Below are 19,226 nucleotides of genomic sequence, written 5' to 3'. Positions count from 1 at the left end.
CACCTTCCAGACTGAGGTGAGTTAAAAGGCCTGAGGGAAGCAGTGCCGAGTTGGGGAAAAACTAGCTTCTACTGCTTCGCATAGCATTCATAGGCAGGAACCAAGAGGTGTGGTTAAACTAGGGTATCCCACTAATTTCTGGTAGACTGCTTTCAAAAACACAGAAGGAGACTCCTGAGTGCCCCTTTGGCAAAAAGCAAATAGAAATGTAACCTACCTGAAGGACTAAGGTACAACCTAGACAAAAAAACCCCATAATACTCTGTAATTTGATTTCTCCTGAAGCAGGTTCTTGAGAATAGTGAGCCTGCTACAGGAACCAGTCAATGAAAATGAATGTTACAGAGAAACAACTGAAAAGTGTAATTGCAAAAGCAGTTTAAAACTGGTTAATTAAATCCAAAGCACTTGGTCATTAAATAATGATTAACAATGGTAACTGACACACAGGCAAGTTAACAGATGTAGGAGGATCTCAAATCATTTGGGTCTTTCCTTAAAGCAAGCACTCCAAAACTCCCAAAAGGTCCTTTCTAAACTCTAGAGCTGGGTTTCTTTAGAAAGTGACTAAACCGTAACATTAAAATGGTAAAAATAAAACTCAGGAGGGGACATGATAGCAATTCAAGGATCTGTTAATATAACCCTCATTCCCACTATGTCCTCACAAGGTGAGCACTTTCCTACATCATCTTTCATTCCAGTAACTAAGTAACTTTTATTTTCTGAGGGTAACCTCTGAGTCCTTACGAAACATATTTCTTCCATTATCTCTGAGGACTGGGCGTTTGTTCCCTACTTTCTGAGAATTCTCTGTCTGTCTGATTTTTGCAGGCTGCTTGCTGAGCCTCAGCTTTCACTCTTCTCTCCTGTGCCTGTCCCTCCACGCACCATATAAAATCTCTTCCCCCCCAAATGGCATCCTTTCTTTGTTATCCCATCTTTCTCAAGGGTAGCCCCTGGGAGAAGGTAAACAAGAAGCTGTCTCAAATACCCAGCCACATGCATTTCAAAGCAATACAATGTGGTAGAAACAAGAATCCTCCCCAATCCTATTGCCTTCAATCCCATTAATAAGTTTGAGACAGTCAAAAGAATAAATCCATGCTACAGAAGTTTCTGTCTTGGTTTCTTTATAATGCTGGGCAGAGATTTGTAAACCCATCCTAGAAATCCCTAATTTCTCACAGAAGATGAGTCGGGTTCACTAACTATAACATTGTTCTCACAGTGGGAAAAGGATGTAAAAGTGCCCACATCATTCAAACTCCCAAATGTTCCTGCTTTAAAATGTGTATCACTAGGTGAAAAAAAGCTGTCTTTTGAAAGTATAGTATTAAATGTCAAATTCATTAGTGACATGACCTGAAATCATTAGGTCTTTCTTTCTAAACTCGCTGCATATGTGATGTTTGGATTACTATATGTGTTATTTTAGGATCAAAATGAAACCACAGAGAAAACCTTGTGCTTTATTACTGTGTATCATTTTTTGAAAGAATGACTCAGGCATTGATATTTAGGCTACTTTCAAGTCAAATATTTAAAGCCCACATCCTAACCATAAGCACGCTTACTGACATATTGGAAGGTCACTGGAACGTGAGAAGAGAGAGAGGGGTCTAAGCAAAAGACCTACAAACTAAATATCTTCTGCATTGCAGGAAGGCACTGGAAGAAAATGGAACTGTTTTCTTGTATTTTCATCAAAGTACTGAACAGGTTCCAAACAGTTTCAGATGTATTAAAAATCAGGCCTGTGGCATTCTTGTACATTCATATTTCATTAGGTGCAATGACTTTATCTTTTCTCCAGTTAAAAATGCCATTTAAATTGGCTGCTATACTTACTCTTTCACTGTCACAATATAGCCGTATTCCTTCTCCTCAGAAGACTTCACTTCAAGTTGTAAGCCTTGTCCCATATTTTTCTGAGGTTCTTCATAGGAGCTTCCATCCTGCATTAAAGCATTCTTAATCCAGTAGCTGGTCTTGCTTGGGTCTTTGGAGTCAGATTCACTGTTCTTTACAGCTGGCAGTTCCCTCGAGAAAGTCTCACTTTTTACATTTTCCACACCAGCATTTATTTCTTCTGAGGAAGAAGAGTCAGTGTCTTCAGATTTCTTGGTTTCTGTCTTAGTAGATTCTTCAGGTATAAGGTCTTTAGGCATATTTTCATGTAATGCATTCTCATTCAAGAAGTTAACTAGTTTTGCAGTCTTCTCCTGTATTAAAAGAACATTATTGTGTTTAAAACTAAACACAGGAATGTTATACTGAACCAAACCTGGATATAATCTTTCAAACTCTTACTGACATGGTGGTCTATTCATACAAATGTCTCATGGTCATTTTCTTAATCTCTATATGCTGCCAGACTATGTAAGAACATAACATTTACTCAGTCATAATAAAAGAGCATTAAATTATGCCACTGTATTTTTCAATATTTTAATAAGGGCAAAGTAATTCTATAGTTAACAGTTACTTTCTTCTTCAAATATCACAGAATTTAGACAGCCTTTTCTCTGTCTTAAACAGCTAGAAGAAAATGCTGGTGGTATTTTCACAGTGTCCATTTTCATGTGTCTGTGTGCTTAAGTGTTGATGACAATAAAACTTTGTCATCAAATAAGTTACTGAAAAAGGAGAAATAATAGAAATATCCATCAATATGCCTAAGTGTTAGGACTGGAAACATGCATACCTCTTGGGTCTCACAAGTCATAACACAGGAAAGGGAACAGATACTATCTGATTAATTAGATTTCACTTATTCATCTCTAGAAATTGTGACAAACTGTTTGTGAGTGATCCACTAAGCTAAACATACAATCACAGATAAAAAATCTGTTTAATAAATTGAAACAAAAAGCAAATCAACAAAAGTCAAAACACACACCTGGAACAATTTGTTAGCTAGTTTCATACATTTATTACAGTCAAGCATTTGGGAGGAAATGATGGCTAATGGGCACTTTGTGCTCTGTGTCACAATACATTCTTTTCTATTACATCCCCTGTTCCAATTGTCACTAAGAAATCTATATATGGGATCCTATGTAAGTCTGCTGTGAATGCAGTACTTCATTCCTTGAAGAATTTCATGTGCTTGGTTAATGCTCTTGTCACATTGTCCACTTGTGTGTTTTCCTTGCTTGGTAGAAAGGCAGCTACTAAAGAGATTTTACCATGAACACAAGAGGGTTTGACCATTTCTGAGTTTTGCAGTGTCAGCTTTTAATAGAGTATATTGTAGGAGAAGTTTCATGTGAATTTTAAAAAATATTTCTTTGAGATTTTTCTGCTCCATGCACCTTGAAAAGGGAAGATGAATATACTTCAAACACGGCTGAATATTGGACAAGTCTGTAAGCTATGATTCAAAGCTCATGAAGAATATTGTAAAAGTAATCTGGGGTAAAATCCCAAGTTTGGTGTTACCATCTTGGGTAGGAGATGTAATGCTTTTGAAATACCTGTGATATTCCACTATTTAGAAGAATTAGTGGTAAAGTGAAAAACTGAAGAATGACAGATCCTGAATGACAGATCCTTTGAAAGGAGAAAGAATTTTGAACCCTCCCATAAACACATGCCCTCAGAAGGAATATGTTTACTCATTTGCTCATGAAAAACAGAGAGATTATCTGAGAAGGATTCTTACGTTCCACAGAAGTAAGAGCAAAAGGACAGGTGAAAGCAGGGCATTTTCAAGAACGCCTCAATACTCAAAAATTTACTAACCTGAGGGAAGTTTGCATTTGTCTAAACTTTGGGATCTGTTATGAATTTTGTCTACTTATAAATGAAAGAAAGGCAAAACAGGACTTGATTTTGGTTTTTTGAACTGCAAAACTCATTTTAGTTAAGGTTTAAATAAATGTTCATTTAATATTTCTATGTATCAACAACAATATGCCTATGCTGTGATATTGAATTATGTCCACATAAGACACAGAATAAGTCTCATATTTCAGAAGTATGTTTTTGACCTTCGCTGCATATAAACCCGACATTCTGAGATGGAATACTTGCTTTATTAAAAATACTGGTACTCTACCTCTTTATCGGTTCTTGCACTGGCTTCACGGACTCCATTGTCTGTAGGATATGAAAAGTGGGAATACATACTCATGAAGGGAAAACACCATATATGAAACAAACACTTCTTATAGGCTGCATTGTCGTGGTGGTCTTTTCATGCAATTTAAACATTAAGACATCAAAGCTGAAAGGGCAGAGTAAAGAGCACTGCATAGTTCAGTATTGTTATTCTAACCCCACTTCGATAGCAAATTAATGCAAGATCAATAGACAGAGTACTTCAAGAGCCAATGTAAGATTGTTATTTTGCTAATTAAGTGTCCAATCATCATATCAGTTTATCAATAGCTAAGAAAAACACAATAAAACGGATTTAGTTGGCTGAATGGATATTTACGTTAAAGGAAAAGGAAACGCATGCATCCCTCACACACATTTTGGTGGAAGACAACTTAATTCAATAGGTTTTGTCTACCAAAACCATGTTACAGTTTACAGTGATGATATGCAGTCACACCATTGACCTCAGTCAAACAATGCTGGCTTTTGGGTTTATGAGCTGAGTCTTACTCATCTCTCCCAGCATGATTCAAAACAAATGCTCAAGTCTGCTTATTTGAATCTACAAAAAGAATTGGCAATTAAAATAACCAGAATATCCCTAACTAGTAAGGATTTCAGTATATCACCATGAAAAAAGACAGTAAGTTAAAATTGCTGTTTATGACTTACAGCATATGTTTTTGGTATCCTAGATATAACATTCCTACAATAGAGAACAGGTGAGTAGGAACTTATGTCCCACTGTGGTATCAACTCATTAATGGCAATTGCTGTAGCTCCTGAATCTGCCAGACCAGGAAAATATGTGTCCAGACAGAAGCAAATAACCATAACTCTTTTATTTCCCTAAGCAGGAAAGGGAATGAGTATATTTCTACCTGTACCTAAGACTTACTTCTGCAAGTAATTGTGGTGCATTAAAGAATTATTATTTGTAAAATATAATTATTTTTCCCACATATTTTGAAATACTTTCTGGGAATATAATAATTTTTCATTATCCTTATGCTTAAACATTTCATTTTCAAGAAAGAGAAATTAGACCACACAGCATAAGACAATTTGTATTTCGATATAATCGGGTGTGTAGGTTTAACTTGTTCGTGAATCTTGAAGACCAAGGGTTCACAAACAGGTGCATTTTTGGTAAATAAAGTACCTGCTGTAAAAAGAAAACCACAAAGCTAAAATTCTGCAGCCTTCGAGGAAGAATACAGAAACTTTCCCTCATGTCTTCTTTAAAAGCAATTTTAAAAAGTCTAGCACTGATGTGAAATAATAAAGGAAAACTAGGATAGCTATCTTTTGCTGCACTTAACTCGTAAAATTAATACCTGGTATATTAACACTGTTTTCCATTAATCCAGTCTGAACCTCTGCCCTTCCTTGAGCATCTTCTTTCTTCATTTGTGCTTCTGTCTTGTTGTCTTTAGTTTTTCCAGCACCCTCTTCTGTTTCTTCCTGAATGCCAACAGTTTGAACTGTATTGGCAATAGTATCAGCAATCTCATCCAGTTCTGCTGAGCTGAGATTCTCCACATTCACGTGGTGTTTCTCTAGGTCCTTCAATACATCTTTAATAAGTGTCTCTGGATCACAAAACAACATAAGCACAAGATTTAGCTGCATACATGAAGCACATGCATTTGTACCAGTAAGTGTCTTTCATTTTTCCTACAAGATATCTTTTCCTTCATGTAGAGAGTCTGTTTTCCAAAAGAGCATACACACATTCATGCTGCCATCTTCACAGAAAACACAGTATTGTAAATGGATGTCAGAGTTTATGACAAGTTGAATGCGTGTCAGGCACTGGGGGATGTATGCCACTGCAACCCAGCAAGTTGTCCTAGAGAGAGGTGTATAAAATTGTCACTTTTTCTTTACAAGAGCATTGTTCCCTAGTCTAAACTGACTCAAAATACTGAAGACAAGTGTTAAGGTAGCTTAACTTTTTTTATCTGCACTAAGACAGAGCAAACACTACTACTGTTTATTAAAGATCATGTTTCTTAAGTGATTTGGGTTTTGAAAGGTAAACAGCTATATGAATTCCTGGAGAAAAAAAAAAAAAAAGCTATATTTTGTCTTTCAATCAAAAAGTTCCTCTTCAGTCAGAAGTGGATATGGATATATGTCCATTATATACATGGATATGTAATGGGCAAACCTTTTAAATTTTATTGATTTCTCTTTCAAAATACATATTCTGTCAAAAGTGATCTTTACTGTTTTGATTTGTCAGCTATGAATGTTTTACCAGTCACATTGGGGAAAGAAATGTTAAGATGAAGTTCCAGGCCAGGAAAAGCAAATGGACTTATATTTAGGGGAGAAAAACAAAACAAAACAACATAAAAATCTTGATGTGAAAAAAAGTTTTGAAGATGAGGAAATTCAGGGACATGGATATTAAAGGTGAGTTAGAAGACGTAGCATAACAGCTCTTCAGGGAAGGTACTTTTCTGACTGCATATATTGCAGATATCCTTTAGTACCATTCTGTATAACTCTGCAAAACTCAGCCTAATCTCCCTTGGCATGTGAGACACTAAATGTGGGGCTTACTCTAGCACACTAACACCATTTTCAGTCATACCCCTGTTCTGCTTATTCATGCAGAGTAGGAATTTAGCATACATATGCATTTGCATGCAAGCAAAAAACCTCTGTCACATAGGTAGTACTGTGTAAGAAGAGGAAGATACAGACTGCTTTTAAATCTGTTGAATGTATGAATTTATATATAAGCAGTTTGAAGGCACCATCCAACCTTTTTTCTTATAGTAAAGTTCTCGCTGTTAAGCCCAGTGGTTGGACAAGTTCGTCAGCATCTGTAAATAAGAGTTTGGGATGATGCTGTCAGCTTTCAGACTTATGTAAAAGTGAATTAAAAAGTAGGTGTGCAAAGGGGAAAACACTGCCAGAAAAAAGGCTAAAGAGAAGGTTTTGCTTTTCACAGCAAAGGAGGAAGAAGTAGTTAAAGACTAGGAAAGAAGTAGTTACAGACTCTTCTGCTGCAGGGAAGAGGCAGCAGAATATCTGTGATTTTTCGGGGGGACAAGAATCATAGAATGCACTGGGCTGGAAAAGACCTCCAAAGGTCATCTAGTCCAAGCCCCCTGCAGCGAGCAGGGACATCTTTAGCTAGATCAGGTTGCCCAGAGACCCATCAAGCCTGATCATGAATGTCTCCAGGGATGAGGCCTCAAGGATTATTTGAAAGAATCAAGGATTATTTATCATTGGGAAAAAAAGGCCAAGACCTTGGGCACGTCTCTCATTTTTTGGACACCACAGTGTTAGCTGAAGAGGCTAGAGCCTGCAGCTGACCATCAGCTTCTCAATGCCATCTTCAAGGTAGAGATTAATTTCCCCCAACCTGACCCATAATTCACCAATTAAACTAATGCAAATTTCCCTAAACTAATTAATCAATATGAACCAAGATAACTTCAGCAGCTTAAATAATAGGTTTACTGTGATTCAAAGATGGTTTTGACACAGGAGGAAGGTGGTTCTTTGATATACTGTCTTTTCCAGGTTAAAAGGATACAATAATTCACCACGATTATGTTACAAAATTCTACTGATTTCATTATAAAATTCAGCTGAGGTTGTATGCGGTGAAGTTTTGAAATTTACTTTAAAAAGCATAGTTCTAAACACACCTAAGTGTGACTATCAAAAATAATAATAAAAAAGGGCTAAATCTGTGATGCTGCTTCAAACTGTGGCAGACAACAAAACTTACGGTACTGTAATGAAATAGCAGAGTGCTTTGTACAGGAAAGCAAGTGATCACTAACGAGAGTCAAAGACTAAATCACAAACAATCTATGTCAAACTCTCTGGGCCAAGATATTTTAAGGCAGCAAAATTAGGACTGAAATTTGATGGAAGCTGAGTAACACTTTGAATACTTTCCATATTTCATTGTATTGTATCCATCCCCTGTTATTAATTAGATAATACAGTAAAAACATAATGACCAAATGCTTTTGTTTATGAAGATAATCTACAAAGGCAAATTGATCCAAAGTGCCATAAAAGTTTTCACTAGATTCGGCCAAACTGAGTTCAAGAAACTTTTTCAAGAAGCGTAACAACTACCTGGAAGATGGCCATTTGGAGAAGATGTTACATATCGCAGCAATGTAGGAAATTGTGCTGTAGGAAATAGTAGCACTGCCAGATTAGTGCAGGAGCCTTGTATCTGCTTACATATCATTTCTGTTCTTATGTTTTATAGAGCTATCAGACAATAACCTGACAGAAAAACCTAAATCATTGAAGCAGAGCTAATAAAGTCAGCGAAGACAAGACAGAATATATGTCAGTTCCAAATCAAAACTAAAATTTTTCAACTGAAACATCAATATTGGAAGACAAATATTAAAAAAAACCCCATTATATTTCAGGATATATATAATTAAAAGAGCTTTACTAATGTAGGATTACTAGGTTTTCATTTATTTCAGTTGTTTCACAGCCAGCTGTCAAGACCAGCTACTGAGCTACTCAACAGCACGGTCAAAATAGCCTTGTCTTTTCCATTCCATTTCATTTTTTCCAAACTAACTTTTCTCTTTATCTATTATCTTAGCGAAGTCTTATCTCTTCAGTCCACTTCCACAGATTCATACTCAATAACAAAGCAGTCTCAATCTCAAGCAAAATGAAAAAGGTGGAATGGGGCAGGGAATCACACGAGAAAATGAGTGTCCATAGGCCCTCCTCCAGATAATACTAACAGGCTCACTGTAGGTCCTCCTGGTTCATTAAATAAAACTGTTATAGAGGAGCCTCCTGCTCCTTTGATGCTGCTATTTCTGCCTTGCCCAATGCCACCTGGGCACAGTTCAGCAAATGAACTCCTAAATACTTGTATCAAAGTGAGTAAAACTTAGGCATTATATGTTTCCTTTACTGAACAACTACAAGTTTGACTCACAATGTCAAGGACCAAAGGTGATAACCAAAGCTAGTAAGTATGAGGAACATCATGTTTTCAGTATACTAGGAGGAACAGTCACCAAAATGTCTAACAGTCTGGTAAAATTGAGGTCTATTTAAGGAGACTACTTAACTTCATGAGGTTACTGATATGATGTCAATACATGTCTATGTTAAACGTGGATGTTTCCACTTCTTGTTATGGCACTTGTTCATGTTTGTATATCATTTGCATATTACTGGAAAAGGCTGAGACACAAATAGATACCAGTGCATCTATTTACAGACACCTTCGACTAATTTAATGAAATTATGATAAATTTACTAAAATCGGAAAATATTGTTGGAGAAAGACCAAAAAGCAGATGGATACTGCAATGGCACATCACTTAAGCAGTACGTGTACTCAAATGTGCATGTACCGTGCACAGCCCTTATACTCTCCCACTGACCCCTTCTAAACAGAATCAGAAATGCTCGGCCATGTTTCACAGGGCTCGTACTGCAAACTAGATTTCTCACTTAGCTCCAGCTTCTGAACTGAAGAAGGCAAGTTGTCTTTCATAGTTGCCTTGGAACCATGACGACAGTAAAGGACATGTAATTTTTAACAGCAGCGTCACCAGCAGAATTCCCTTAGTAGGTAATAAGAGCAGCTTAGCAAAAGAAAAGTGTATAAATCATGCTCCATACTCTGTTGACACAACTGCCAAAGCCATCTTGCCTGACAACCATGCATACCATACACCAACGGTACGGCAGCAGTAAACTTGCTAGCAGTCCCACAGGGTGATCTGTCTTCTTCTACTCCACCACCCTACTCACAACATATTAGCTCTCCTCAACAGCTGAGCACGATACAGATTGGTGACCACAGCTTCGCAAGACAGAGGACATACAAAAATATCTTTGCTATATACACATGGAAGTTCATTATTTTTTGAAAAAAAGACATCTGAATTACTAATTTTGTGACCTTTCCAAAGCAATGGAAAGATGTATTCTGTAATATTTAACACACCAAAAATGAGTAGACTAGAACAAATTACTTAAAACTGAGCCAAATTGTAAATATGGCTAGTGCAGAAGACAGAGTAACGATTCCACTATTGCAGTGTCCTGGTTTCGACTGGGATAGAGTTAATTTTCTTCCTAGTAACTGGCACAGTGTTGTGTTTTGGATTTAGGAAGAGAATAATGTTGATAACACACTGATGTTTTAGTTGTTGTTAAGTAGGATCACACTAAGTCAAGGCCTTTTCAGCTTCTCACCCCTCCACACCAGCAAGTGGGCTGCGGGGCACAAGAAACTGGGAGGGGACACAGCCAGGATAGCAGGCCCCGAACTGGTCAAAGGGGTATTCCATACCATATGATGTCATGCTCAGTGTATAACCTGGGGGGAAAGCTGGCCAGGGGCCAACGCTCATATCAGTTGGCAGGTGGTGAGCAACTGCATTGTGCATCACTTGTTTGGTTTATTCTAATTCTTTTATTATTAGAATTAATATTATTATTTTCCCTTTCTTTTCTGTCCTATTAAACTGTCTTTATCTCAACCTGTGAATTTTACTTTTTTTTTCAATTCTCTCCCCCATCCCACTTTGGGGAAGATAGTGAGCGAGTGGCTGTGTGGTGTTTAGCTGCCTGCCAGGTTAAACCATGACACACAGTGACTACAAAAACAGTACCCATGCACATCATGCTACTCCTAGAATTAACGGTTTCCAAATCTGATAGAAAAATAACTCCACATTTCCTTCTCCTGTATTTCTCCCTCAGGGTGCTTTGTTAGCTAATTTACCTGCCAGTGTTTCGTGGCAATTCTCAGTGCTAATCTGCTCAGTACCTTCTGGATTGTTCTCCCAGTGAAGTTCCTTTGTTCTGATACAGTCTAATCCTGTATCAGATGCAGCAGAGAACTGAGTTCATTTGACTGCACCCCATGCTTTCCAGGTTTTGAACAGTTCTGTAGTTTAGAGAGTGTGAGATAGAAACAATCCACAAGCATATAAAAATCCTGAAGCACCAGAGAGATTGGAGAAAGGTTAAAAGCAGAAAGAGATGGTGCAGTCAGCCTGGCAAATATGAATCCAAACCATCATCATTCCAATGGACAGCATTTTAAACAACGAATACACTGGGGTCTGTCCTCACCACTCCTTTATGAGACTATTAAGTGTCTCAAAAATACAAAGGGAACCATATTATTTCCTACTCAAATGATTCATAATTTATGTCTATGCAACATTTAAAAGCTAATGCAATGGAAGAAGTTCCTACAGGGCACATTATGTATGTGAAGTCAAAGTAGTACAACCCAATGAGTTGTGAAACATGTTATTCCCTCTAAGTGTTAAGCATTTTTTTCCCGGTTGGCTCCTACCAGGAAAGGTGAAGTGGAACAGCTGGAGGATAATGAAACCAGCATGTGCCTAGTTTGTTTTGAGTCTAGCAACAAAATTGTCTAACCTGTGCAAGAGACTTACAGTGCCACCTGGATTTGATTTTACATTATAGTTCGTTCCTTGAAACCTATTATCTCTGGGCACCATACCAAGAATGCTTTCACTTTTGAGCATCCGTTAGACTGCAAGCATTGTTTTTCCTCTGCTGCAACTTTGACATTTCTGTGTGTTCTGTTTCTAAAAAACAAAACAAAACCAAACAAATCAAACAATGTTAAACTTTATGGATGATAATATCTACAGAAGGGAGTCAAAGGAACCCTCTTACATATCACCAAAATCCATTGGGATAGTGGTGCCTATGTTTTAACAGATGTAGCTGCTTGGCAATGGCTGAGGATCAATTCTTTCACTTTTCAGGCATTCTGAACCACTGGAATAACATCAATAGTTAGATTAGTTTAAAGAAACATAAAGTGAGTAAGAGTTATTTTCTAAACACTACCTGCTATCCAGCCATGATGTGAAGACCCATCTTGTCTTTACAAAGGAGTGCTTAAAGTGTATCACAGCATCCCGTGATATGTTACACTCCATCTTTATTTAAATATTTGTCAAACTATAAAGTCCAAAAAGAAATCAGGGTCTGGCCATTGTTAAACAGCATTAGCAAAAAAAAAATGACAACCCAGCAAATGGGTTGTTACAGAATATCCAGAAAAAACTAGATGTAACCCCACCTTCTTGTATTGTTCTGTGTCCACCTAGCCACATAATTGACAGACTCCTTCCCTCCCTGTGTTACGCGCCAGAATTTTTCTCAGTGCTCATTTCTGTGTCTAACTTTGAACTTTACCCATGGTCCTTGAATTTCTAGTTAAATACAGAGAAATGGAACAAAACCAGGCATTTCTATATTACCTACACATAGTGTGGGATGCATGCATAAAACCAGATTTGATAGCAAAAATATACTCAAAATTATGTGTTGTTTGTAAAATGCTTTGAAAATATAACAAGTTACATAAACGCTACATCTTACTGAGTGCCATATATTTTGCATGCATATGGAAGGTGGGTTGAAGTATGTGGGTAGATATTTGCAAGGAAAGAGTAGTTAGAGTGGCGAACATTATTACTGTGAATATTATGGTAGGTATAAATATGCCAATAGTAGGAGATATATCAGAATGTTTTGGTTTTTTTTTTTTCTTTTTTCTCAAAAATACTCAGTGAACATGAGGGAAACATCAGATAAGTTAAAATAAGTAAAGATCGACTTTACCATCCACTACACTCAGAGGGTCCTTTGGATCATCCTGGGAAGCAGATTTATGATTCAGCATCTCAGGGGTTGGCCCCAGCACTCCAGTCCCAGGTATTGGCTGGAACAGCTTCTTTGTTTTAAAATCTTCTGCTTTTCCTTTGGCAAAAGCTCCATCAAAAGGACTTACTTGCGAGGAGTAGAATCTATCAGCATAAATGTGAGACCCTTTAGTCCTGCTGCGAGAGCTTTTATCATTGCTTTGTGCTGACAGGTTCTGAGTGATGTACGTATGCAGTGCAGCCAGCAGATTTTTTTGGTTGAGCCCCATTTCTGACTCTGGCGAGAACTTGTCTGGCTGAGGCTGGTTGAATGTCCTCCCACTGAGATCTTCAGCATGCTGTTGACGGGATGTTGATGCACGGGCCAAAGGAGGTGCTCGCTCTTTGGGTTTCTGCATCATGTAGTACCTGATAGGATCATTATAGACGTAGCTCTAGAGTGAGCAGAAGGTATAAAAAAGAACTGGGTCATTATTGCTTTGTAATCATTATTGTTATGCAGGAATCACAGGCATAACCCTTTCACCAACCAGGAAAACAATAATTAGAATCTGTAATGTGTATGTAGATTGCAAATCTCAAACTGGTAAATTTGCTTTAAAGAGGCACTACCGCTTTGGTGCAAACTTTGTAAAACAGTTTATTAAATTAATAAAAAGCAAGAGGAAGAGATTAGAGAGAGAATGATACAACTCAGACTTGCTGTTAACTATATATGCACTATTTGTATTCAGTTAGACAAATAAATTTAGTAAAGCCACTTTCCCTTTGCTTTTTACTAGACTTGTGAGAATAACTTTTTTTTTCAGATTACTTACCAAAAACTAGCAAGTCAAATAAAAAAATAAATTTTTAAAGAACACCAAGGAAGCGAAACAATTCTTTTTTAATTGAATAGAACAACTGTTCTATTTTATATGAAGTTTTTTTTCCCCCACTAAATTAAATCTCTAATCAATATGCCCTCTGACAGTATAAAGACATGTAAAAACAGCCTTTAAATTGGTTTTTAATTCATTTCTTATTTTCAGGTAAAACAACTCAGCACATAGAACAAGAATGTAAAAAATGTTTCAATCAAGCTAAAACCACATTTTTGTTGAAAGTGGAAAGGCGGGCTGGCACTAGTTTTCTATTTTCAGTTTCAGATTTTCAAGGATGCACCAGACAGGAATCTAGCATTGCAAGACAACATCTATTGTTTTCATTGACCTTTATTTTTTGTTGTTGTTGATGATTAAATTTAGTTTTGAGGACAAATTCTAAATTCCCCTTAGGTACTTTGAGCCTCTATCCAGCACAGGAAACAACAAACTCATTAATTGGTACTACATTTACTATAATTTAATCCTAGAGACGTTTTTGTTATGATCACAACCTGAAGGCAGGACTTTTTTTTTTTTTTTTTTTAACGTATTGGTTCCACCCTCCTAAATAATTTCAAAAATCATTTTCCTTCACTCCTGCTAAATACAAATTCGAACTGAGAGGTTTACTTATGTTCAGAATTATTCCAATTAGATTCTTTGTTTAGAATTCCTTCTGGATACTTTGCTGAAGCTGCATCTCATACTGTGTGTGTGTTGAAGAACGGGTCCTGCTTCTCAGCTGTGGTTTCTTGGTTAAACTTTCATACAAACTACATTACAACGTGGGAAACTTAGGACAGGCATTATTTCCTCTCTCACTGCTATAAGTTATAGTGGATCACTGGTGTCCCTGTGCACTGGTAGCATAAAAGTTTAGGACAGAAAGAGCTGCAAAACACATAGAGTGCAGACTATACGCCCCAGAGGACAGCAATTAGTAGAATTTGGACAGAAAAAAATCATTATTTATATATTTTCTAATAGACTTTGTAATGGCAAAATAAGTAAGGCTGATAAGCTATTCCAGAGATGAATAAAAATTTTTAGCTTTTATCTAGTTTTTTATTTATGGACACTAATTTTGCTCTCCATCTGAACCATTTTATTTCTTCTGATAATAGTCAGTTGATTTTATAATATATATTCATAACCTTTGCTTTCCAAGAGAGTTATCCTCCCCCTGAGAAATGATTGAAGAGGTTCATTCCATGGTTCCATATCATGATTTGTAGATTTATGGCTTATGCAACTTTATTACAGAAAAAAGTCACTTTGGCTTCTTTGGCTTGTGATCCACCAACACAAGGCTTTTGACTTCTGCAGGTGGTCTTTAACACATAAACATGTTTTGTTAATGCCAAGAAAATGGGCTAGAGTAAGACAGTGTCAAAGAATTTAGAGCTAGAGATCAAGCAGCCTTGTGCATGAAATATTTTAATGTCCCCTGGGAACTGTATCAAACAACAGCAATGTAGCTCTGGTTCAGCGCACCAGCTGCAGGGTACGTGCTGCTCTGATCAACACCAAGAGGGGGGCCAGTTGTCAAAATACAAGTTGAACGCTGTTTACATACTTAATAGCAAATCCTAGATCTGAAAAACTACTAGTCATATGTATTTATCTCTCAATTTCAACAGGTCTTTGCATGGGGTAATTAACTCTCTAATGATACTCACTGCCTAGAAGGAATGGCAGAGGACACAAAGCAGTTCCAGACACATCAAGTAGTTTACAGAGAATTCACACAAACTGCTGCCTGCCTTTCCTACCCCTGTACTCCCTACCTTGCCACCTTTTGGAGGACCTTCTAGGGACAAGGGAAGGAAGAACAGGGTGCTGGGAAAGGGAGAAACATGATGGGGGGGAAGTGGACATTCCCTGTTTGGCCACGGAAAGCCATTGAATCAGCTCGATCCAGGTTGTGTAACTACACCCTAATTTGGATCTCTGTCCTGTATCCAGCTGACTCTTTTTACTTCAAAGCTTTAATAATAAATCGAGTCGGGGGGGGGGGGGGGGGGGGGAGCAAAACTGCTAAACACTCTCAAAGCACTTGTGAAAGATTAGGGTCAGGAGACGTGAGCTGGCTTTTGATGAGCTATTTAACAAGTCCAAATATCCTTTAACATTAACAGATCTGTGATTTCCTGCTATTGCAGGCAACAAGCACATCAAGAAAGAAAACCCAACAAAAACACCAAGCGATTGTACACAAATTGAATATAAGCAAGTGCCAGTCCTGGGCTCAGAGCTGCACCTTTAGCAAGAAAGGGCAGACTCTCAGCAGCTTGACAGGTCACACTTTGGGTAGTAAGGGATGAAACATTAAAAGTTCTAATTAAAGAACTGCACCGACAGCTCAGCTGTCTTCACAGTGCACTCAGATACGAGCCCATCTGACGTAGCTTAGTCCAACTTAATTAAAGGGGGTCTCACAGCTGTATGGCAATCCTCATTTTGGAGGAGAAAATATCCCCTTCCTCGTCGCCCCCTTCTCAAAGAAAACACAGCACCAAAAGTATATGCGCCAACTGATATATGCAAGGTGAAATCCAAGTAAAATTGCAGCACAGATAAATATCCTAGACTATGGATTTGTCTAAGTGTCAGGGGAATAAACATCTATTTTTTACAGAAAAAGACAGGAGAAAATTATCTGTTAGATGTAGTTTAGAGTCCAGTGACAGTCTACATCTTAAGTTACTAATAACAATTTCAGAGCACTGTGATAATCTTACTTGAAGGGTTTTTGCAATCTAACCTCCTGAACATGGACTTTGATAGTTTGACTTCAAAGTTAAATGGCATAATCCACGGTCAGCGAAAAGAAGAATCTGTAAATTCCCTTGTTGGTGCCTTTGGAGAAGCCGCTAACTCAATGGAGCAGTAGAGGGAAACAGGGAGCATGAAAATTTTAAGAAGAAAATGAGTTTCTGCATTGATTCAACTGGATTTACATAAGTACTGCCAGTAATAGCAAAAAAAAAAAAAAAAGATAAAACATTAAATGAAAGGTGCAGAACTAAGAAAGAATACTCTAGTTACCGTATAGATGGTTTACACTGAATAGAGTTAGAATACAAGTCCCAGTCACTATCAGGAATAATTTTTTTTAATAGATAAGATACTGTTCAATTATCTCACGTCACTGATACAACATGTTTAAAAATTGTTAAAATTGAATTGTTAAAAAACTCAGTTTAAAAAAAATCTTATTTCTTCATCTGCAGAGGATTTTCCTCTCCTTCACCACCTTTCAGATAAGCCATCTCAATAATTCACACATTATCAAAAACCCCCACACACTAACATTTCTGAAGATGGAATTGTTAGGGCAATGCCTTGTATGATTTAGGTATGTAAGTAACTGACATTTTCTGCATGAAAGTTCACGGAAGGGCACATTAAATTACACCCTGCAGATGCACTGTGCAATAGTCTATGGACTACATGTTTCCTCTAGGAAAAAAAAAAAATTAAAAAAAGGGAGCAGGATTAGATACATACAACCCAAGGCACAGATAAATGCTGTTCAATTTATCCACTAAGGGGTAGATTGATTTGAATGTTTTGCCCAAGTGCAGAAAGAATGGAATTAAATTTATGACAAAATACTTCCTTTCTTCAGGATACATTTGCTCAATCTTGAAGGTATATAGAGCTAACAAAAAAAAATCCCTTAGGAATACATAAAGAAGAAATCTTCCTCCCTCAATTTCATTTAGCTTTCTCCATTTGATGCATTTTCAGATATTAATTCATGTTTGCTACCACCTAAATTTGTTTGGACCATGATTCCACCTACAATACTTAATTTACTGTGCCTATTTGAGATAGTGGCAGTACGCTTTCTGAAATTACAAAAATAAAAACACAACAATCACTGGAACCAGGCCGTCCCTCAGAAATGGTGGGATAAAACAAAAGTTTCCAAAGGCTACCAGATATGACATGATCTCATACTTTAACTCACTGGGCGGAATGAAGGAAGTTTAGCTTTTTCTACCAGAAGCAGTCTAGATATTTTGTAACCCACACACACTTATAAACTCACTACATGGGAAATACATGTACTCATGTGAATCCGTAACTAAACAAGAGCACAAGTGGCACTGCCTGATTGCTAAATCGAAGTGTGGGCTGTGAATTCATACACCTCAATTTAGCTTTACTTTGAGAGAAATCTAGCCAACAATGAAACCTGAGAGACAAATGGGTGTTGAGGACTGGATTACAGTTCAGAAGTCCCAGGGACAGAGCTGAGTAAGCAGTATAGCTGTGTCCTTAGAGCATCACAGCTAAAGTAGACAGTCCTATGTTAACAAAGCCTTGATTCATTCAGCTGGTGAGCTGCTGTTCCCGTACAGTGCTGCACTGTCAAAATGATATCTTAGCAGGCTTCCAGCTAGGTTCAAGCTAGCTGAAAGGGAAGAACTCTGCTTACAAGCCTCTGGGCACTATAGTCATGGTGTTACACACCCTGCACTGAATTCAGTGTTAGGTTTGTCTGAAAATAACAGGTAAAGTCAATGAAATAATTAAATTTTCTAAGCCATAGTGGAGCAAAAGCCTTTTCTACCGTCTGGTAATGACCTTTTCACTTACCATAGAAATAATATTATACCATGAATAGAACAAGAACTTGGAAGACTAATTCAGGATCCAGAAACTGGTAAGGAGGCCAAACCAGTGCCTCCTGCAGTGATGGGATAGCATCAGGCCATGGATTCACAGGTTTAAAGTAACAGGAACTACTACAGTCATCTCATCTGACCTACTATTTCACTAATAATTTTCTGTAACTACTGTTTCCTTTCTGAGAATTACAACGGCTTTGAAGCCACTTAAGAACTACATCAGAGAAGTAAAGATGGAAAAGATTGAATTAACACCCTGTAGTTTGCAGTGTCAAAAGCTTGATCGAGCAAAATGGGTCCTCAGAGTCTCCTTTGATCAAAACTAGTGATGACTTTGCTTCCTAATTCTTGTTGTGAAACTGCAGTGTAATGGGATCGTCTGGGGTCTGACTGTATACCATTCAGTAATCTACACTGCTGTAATTTCAGCTGACAGAGATTTGATTGTGAGCTGCATATTCATCACTCAAACAAAACAACCCTCTAAAACAAACGGAAAAAAGAGAGATGATAAATACACTGGCTTCTTTCATGTATAAGTTTCTATTTAAGAAATTAACTTTCAAGTCTCAAATGTTCCCAGCTGTTCCTGATCTCCTTTGGGATGATGTTAGCTGCATGCCTACCCTCCAACCTTCTCCAACAGACTCTCCTGCATGAATAATTTTTATCATTAGTTGCCATTTCTTGTACTGCTAAGGAACACACTAGCTTTAGTCTTCATAAATAACTGCTAGCTCTTCTCTCTGTTTCTGATAGATCTCCATCCTATGGGTTAAAACAAAGTGTCCTTTGGTGTAGAAGGAGAGCTGGATGGGTTTCCCTCAGCATTCTTCATTAGCTCATCAAAAAATGTTAGTTTTACACATCGGGTTCCATGACAACCTGGTTTGTCTCCACACATAAAGGATGAAATGTGT

The 19,226-nt window shown here is 37.5% G+C and overlaps 1 protein-coding gene across 1 annotated transcript in view; it reads right to left on the bottom strand.

Moving 5' to 3' along the window:
- The window catches only part of PTPRN2 (protein tyrosine phosphatase receptor type N2), a 493,917-nt gene that overhangs the window by 391,397 nt on the left and 83,294 nt on the right, over nucleotides 1–19,226 (bottom strand). The window contains exons 5-8 of the mRNA XM_086467328.1: nucleotides 12,760–13,234; nucleotides 5,445–5,699; nucleotides 4,064–4,104; nucleotides 1,852–2,225 (exon numbers count right to left, since the gene is read on the bottom strand). Of these exons, the coding sequence (XP_086323454.1) occupies nucleotides 1,852–2,225; nucleotides 4,064–4,104; nucleotides 5,445–5,699; nucleotides 12,760–13,234 (1,145 nt within the window). The remainder of the gene's footprint in view (nucleotides 1–1,851; nucleotides 2,226–4,063; nucleotides 4,105–5,444; nucleotides 5,700–12,759; nucleotides 13,235–19,226) is intronic.

Source organism: Leptosomus discolor, chromosome 6 (genome assembly GCF_034619465.1).
Source record: "Leptosomus discolor isolate bLepDis1 chromosome 6, bLepDis1.hap2, whole genome shotgun sequence".
In the NCBI taxonomy this organism is placed as follows: Eukaryota; Metazoa; Chordata; class Aves; order Leptosomiformes; family Leptosomidae; genus Leptosomus; species Leptosomus discolor.
This window is presented reverse-complemented; position numbering and strand designations above follow the sequence as displayed.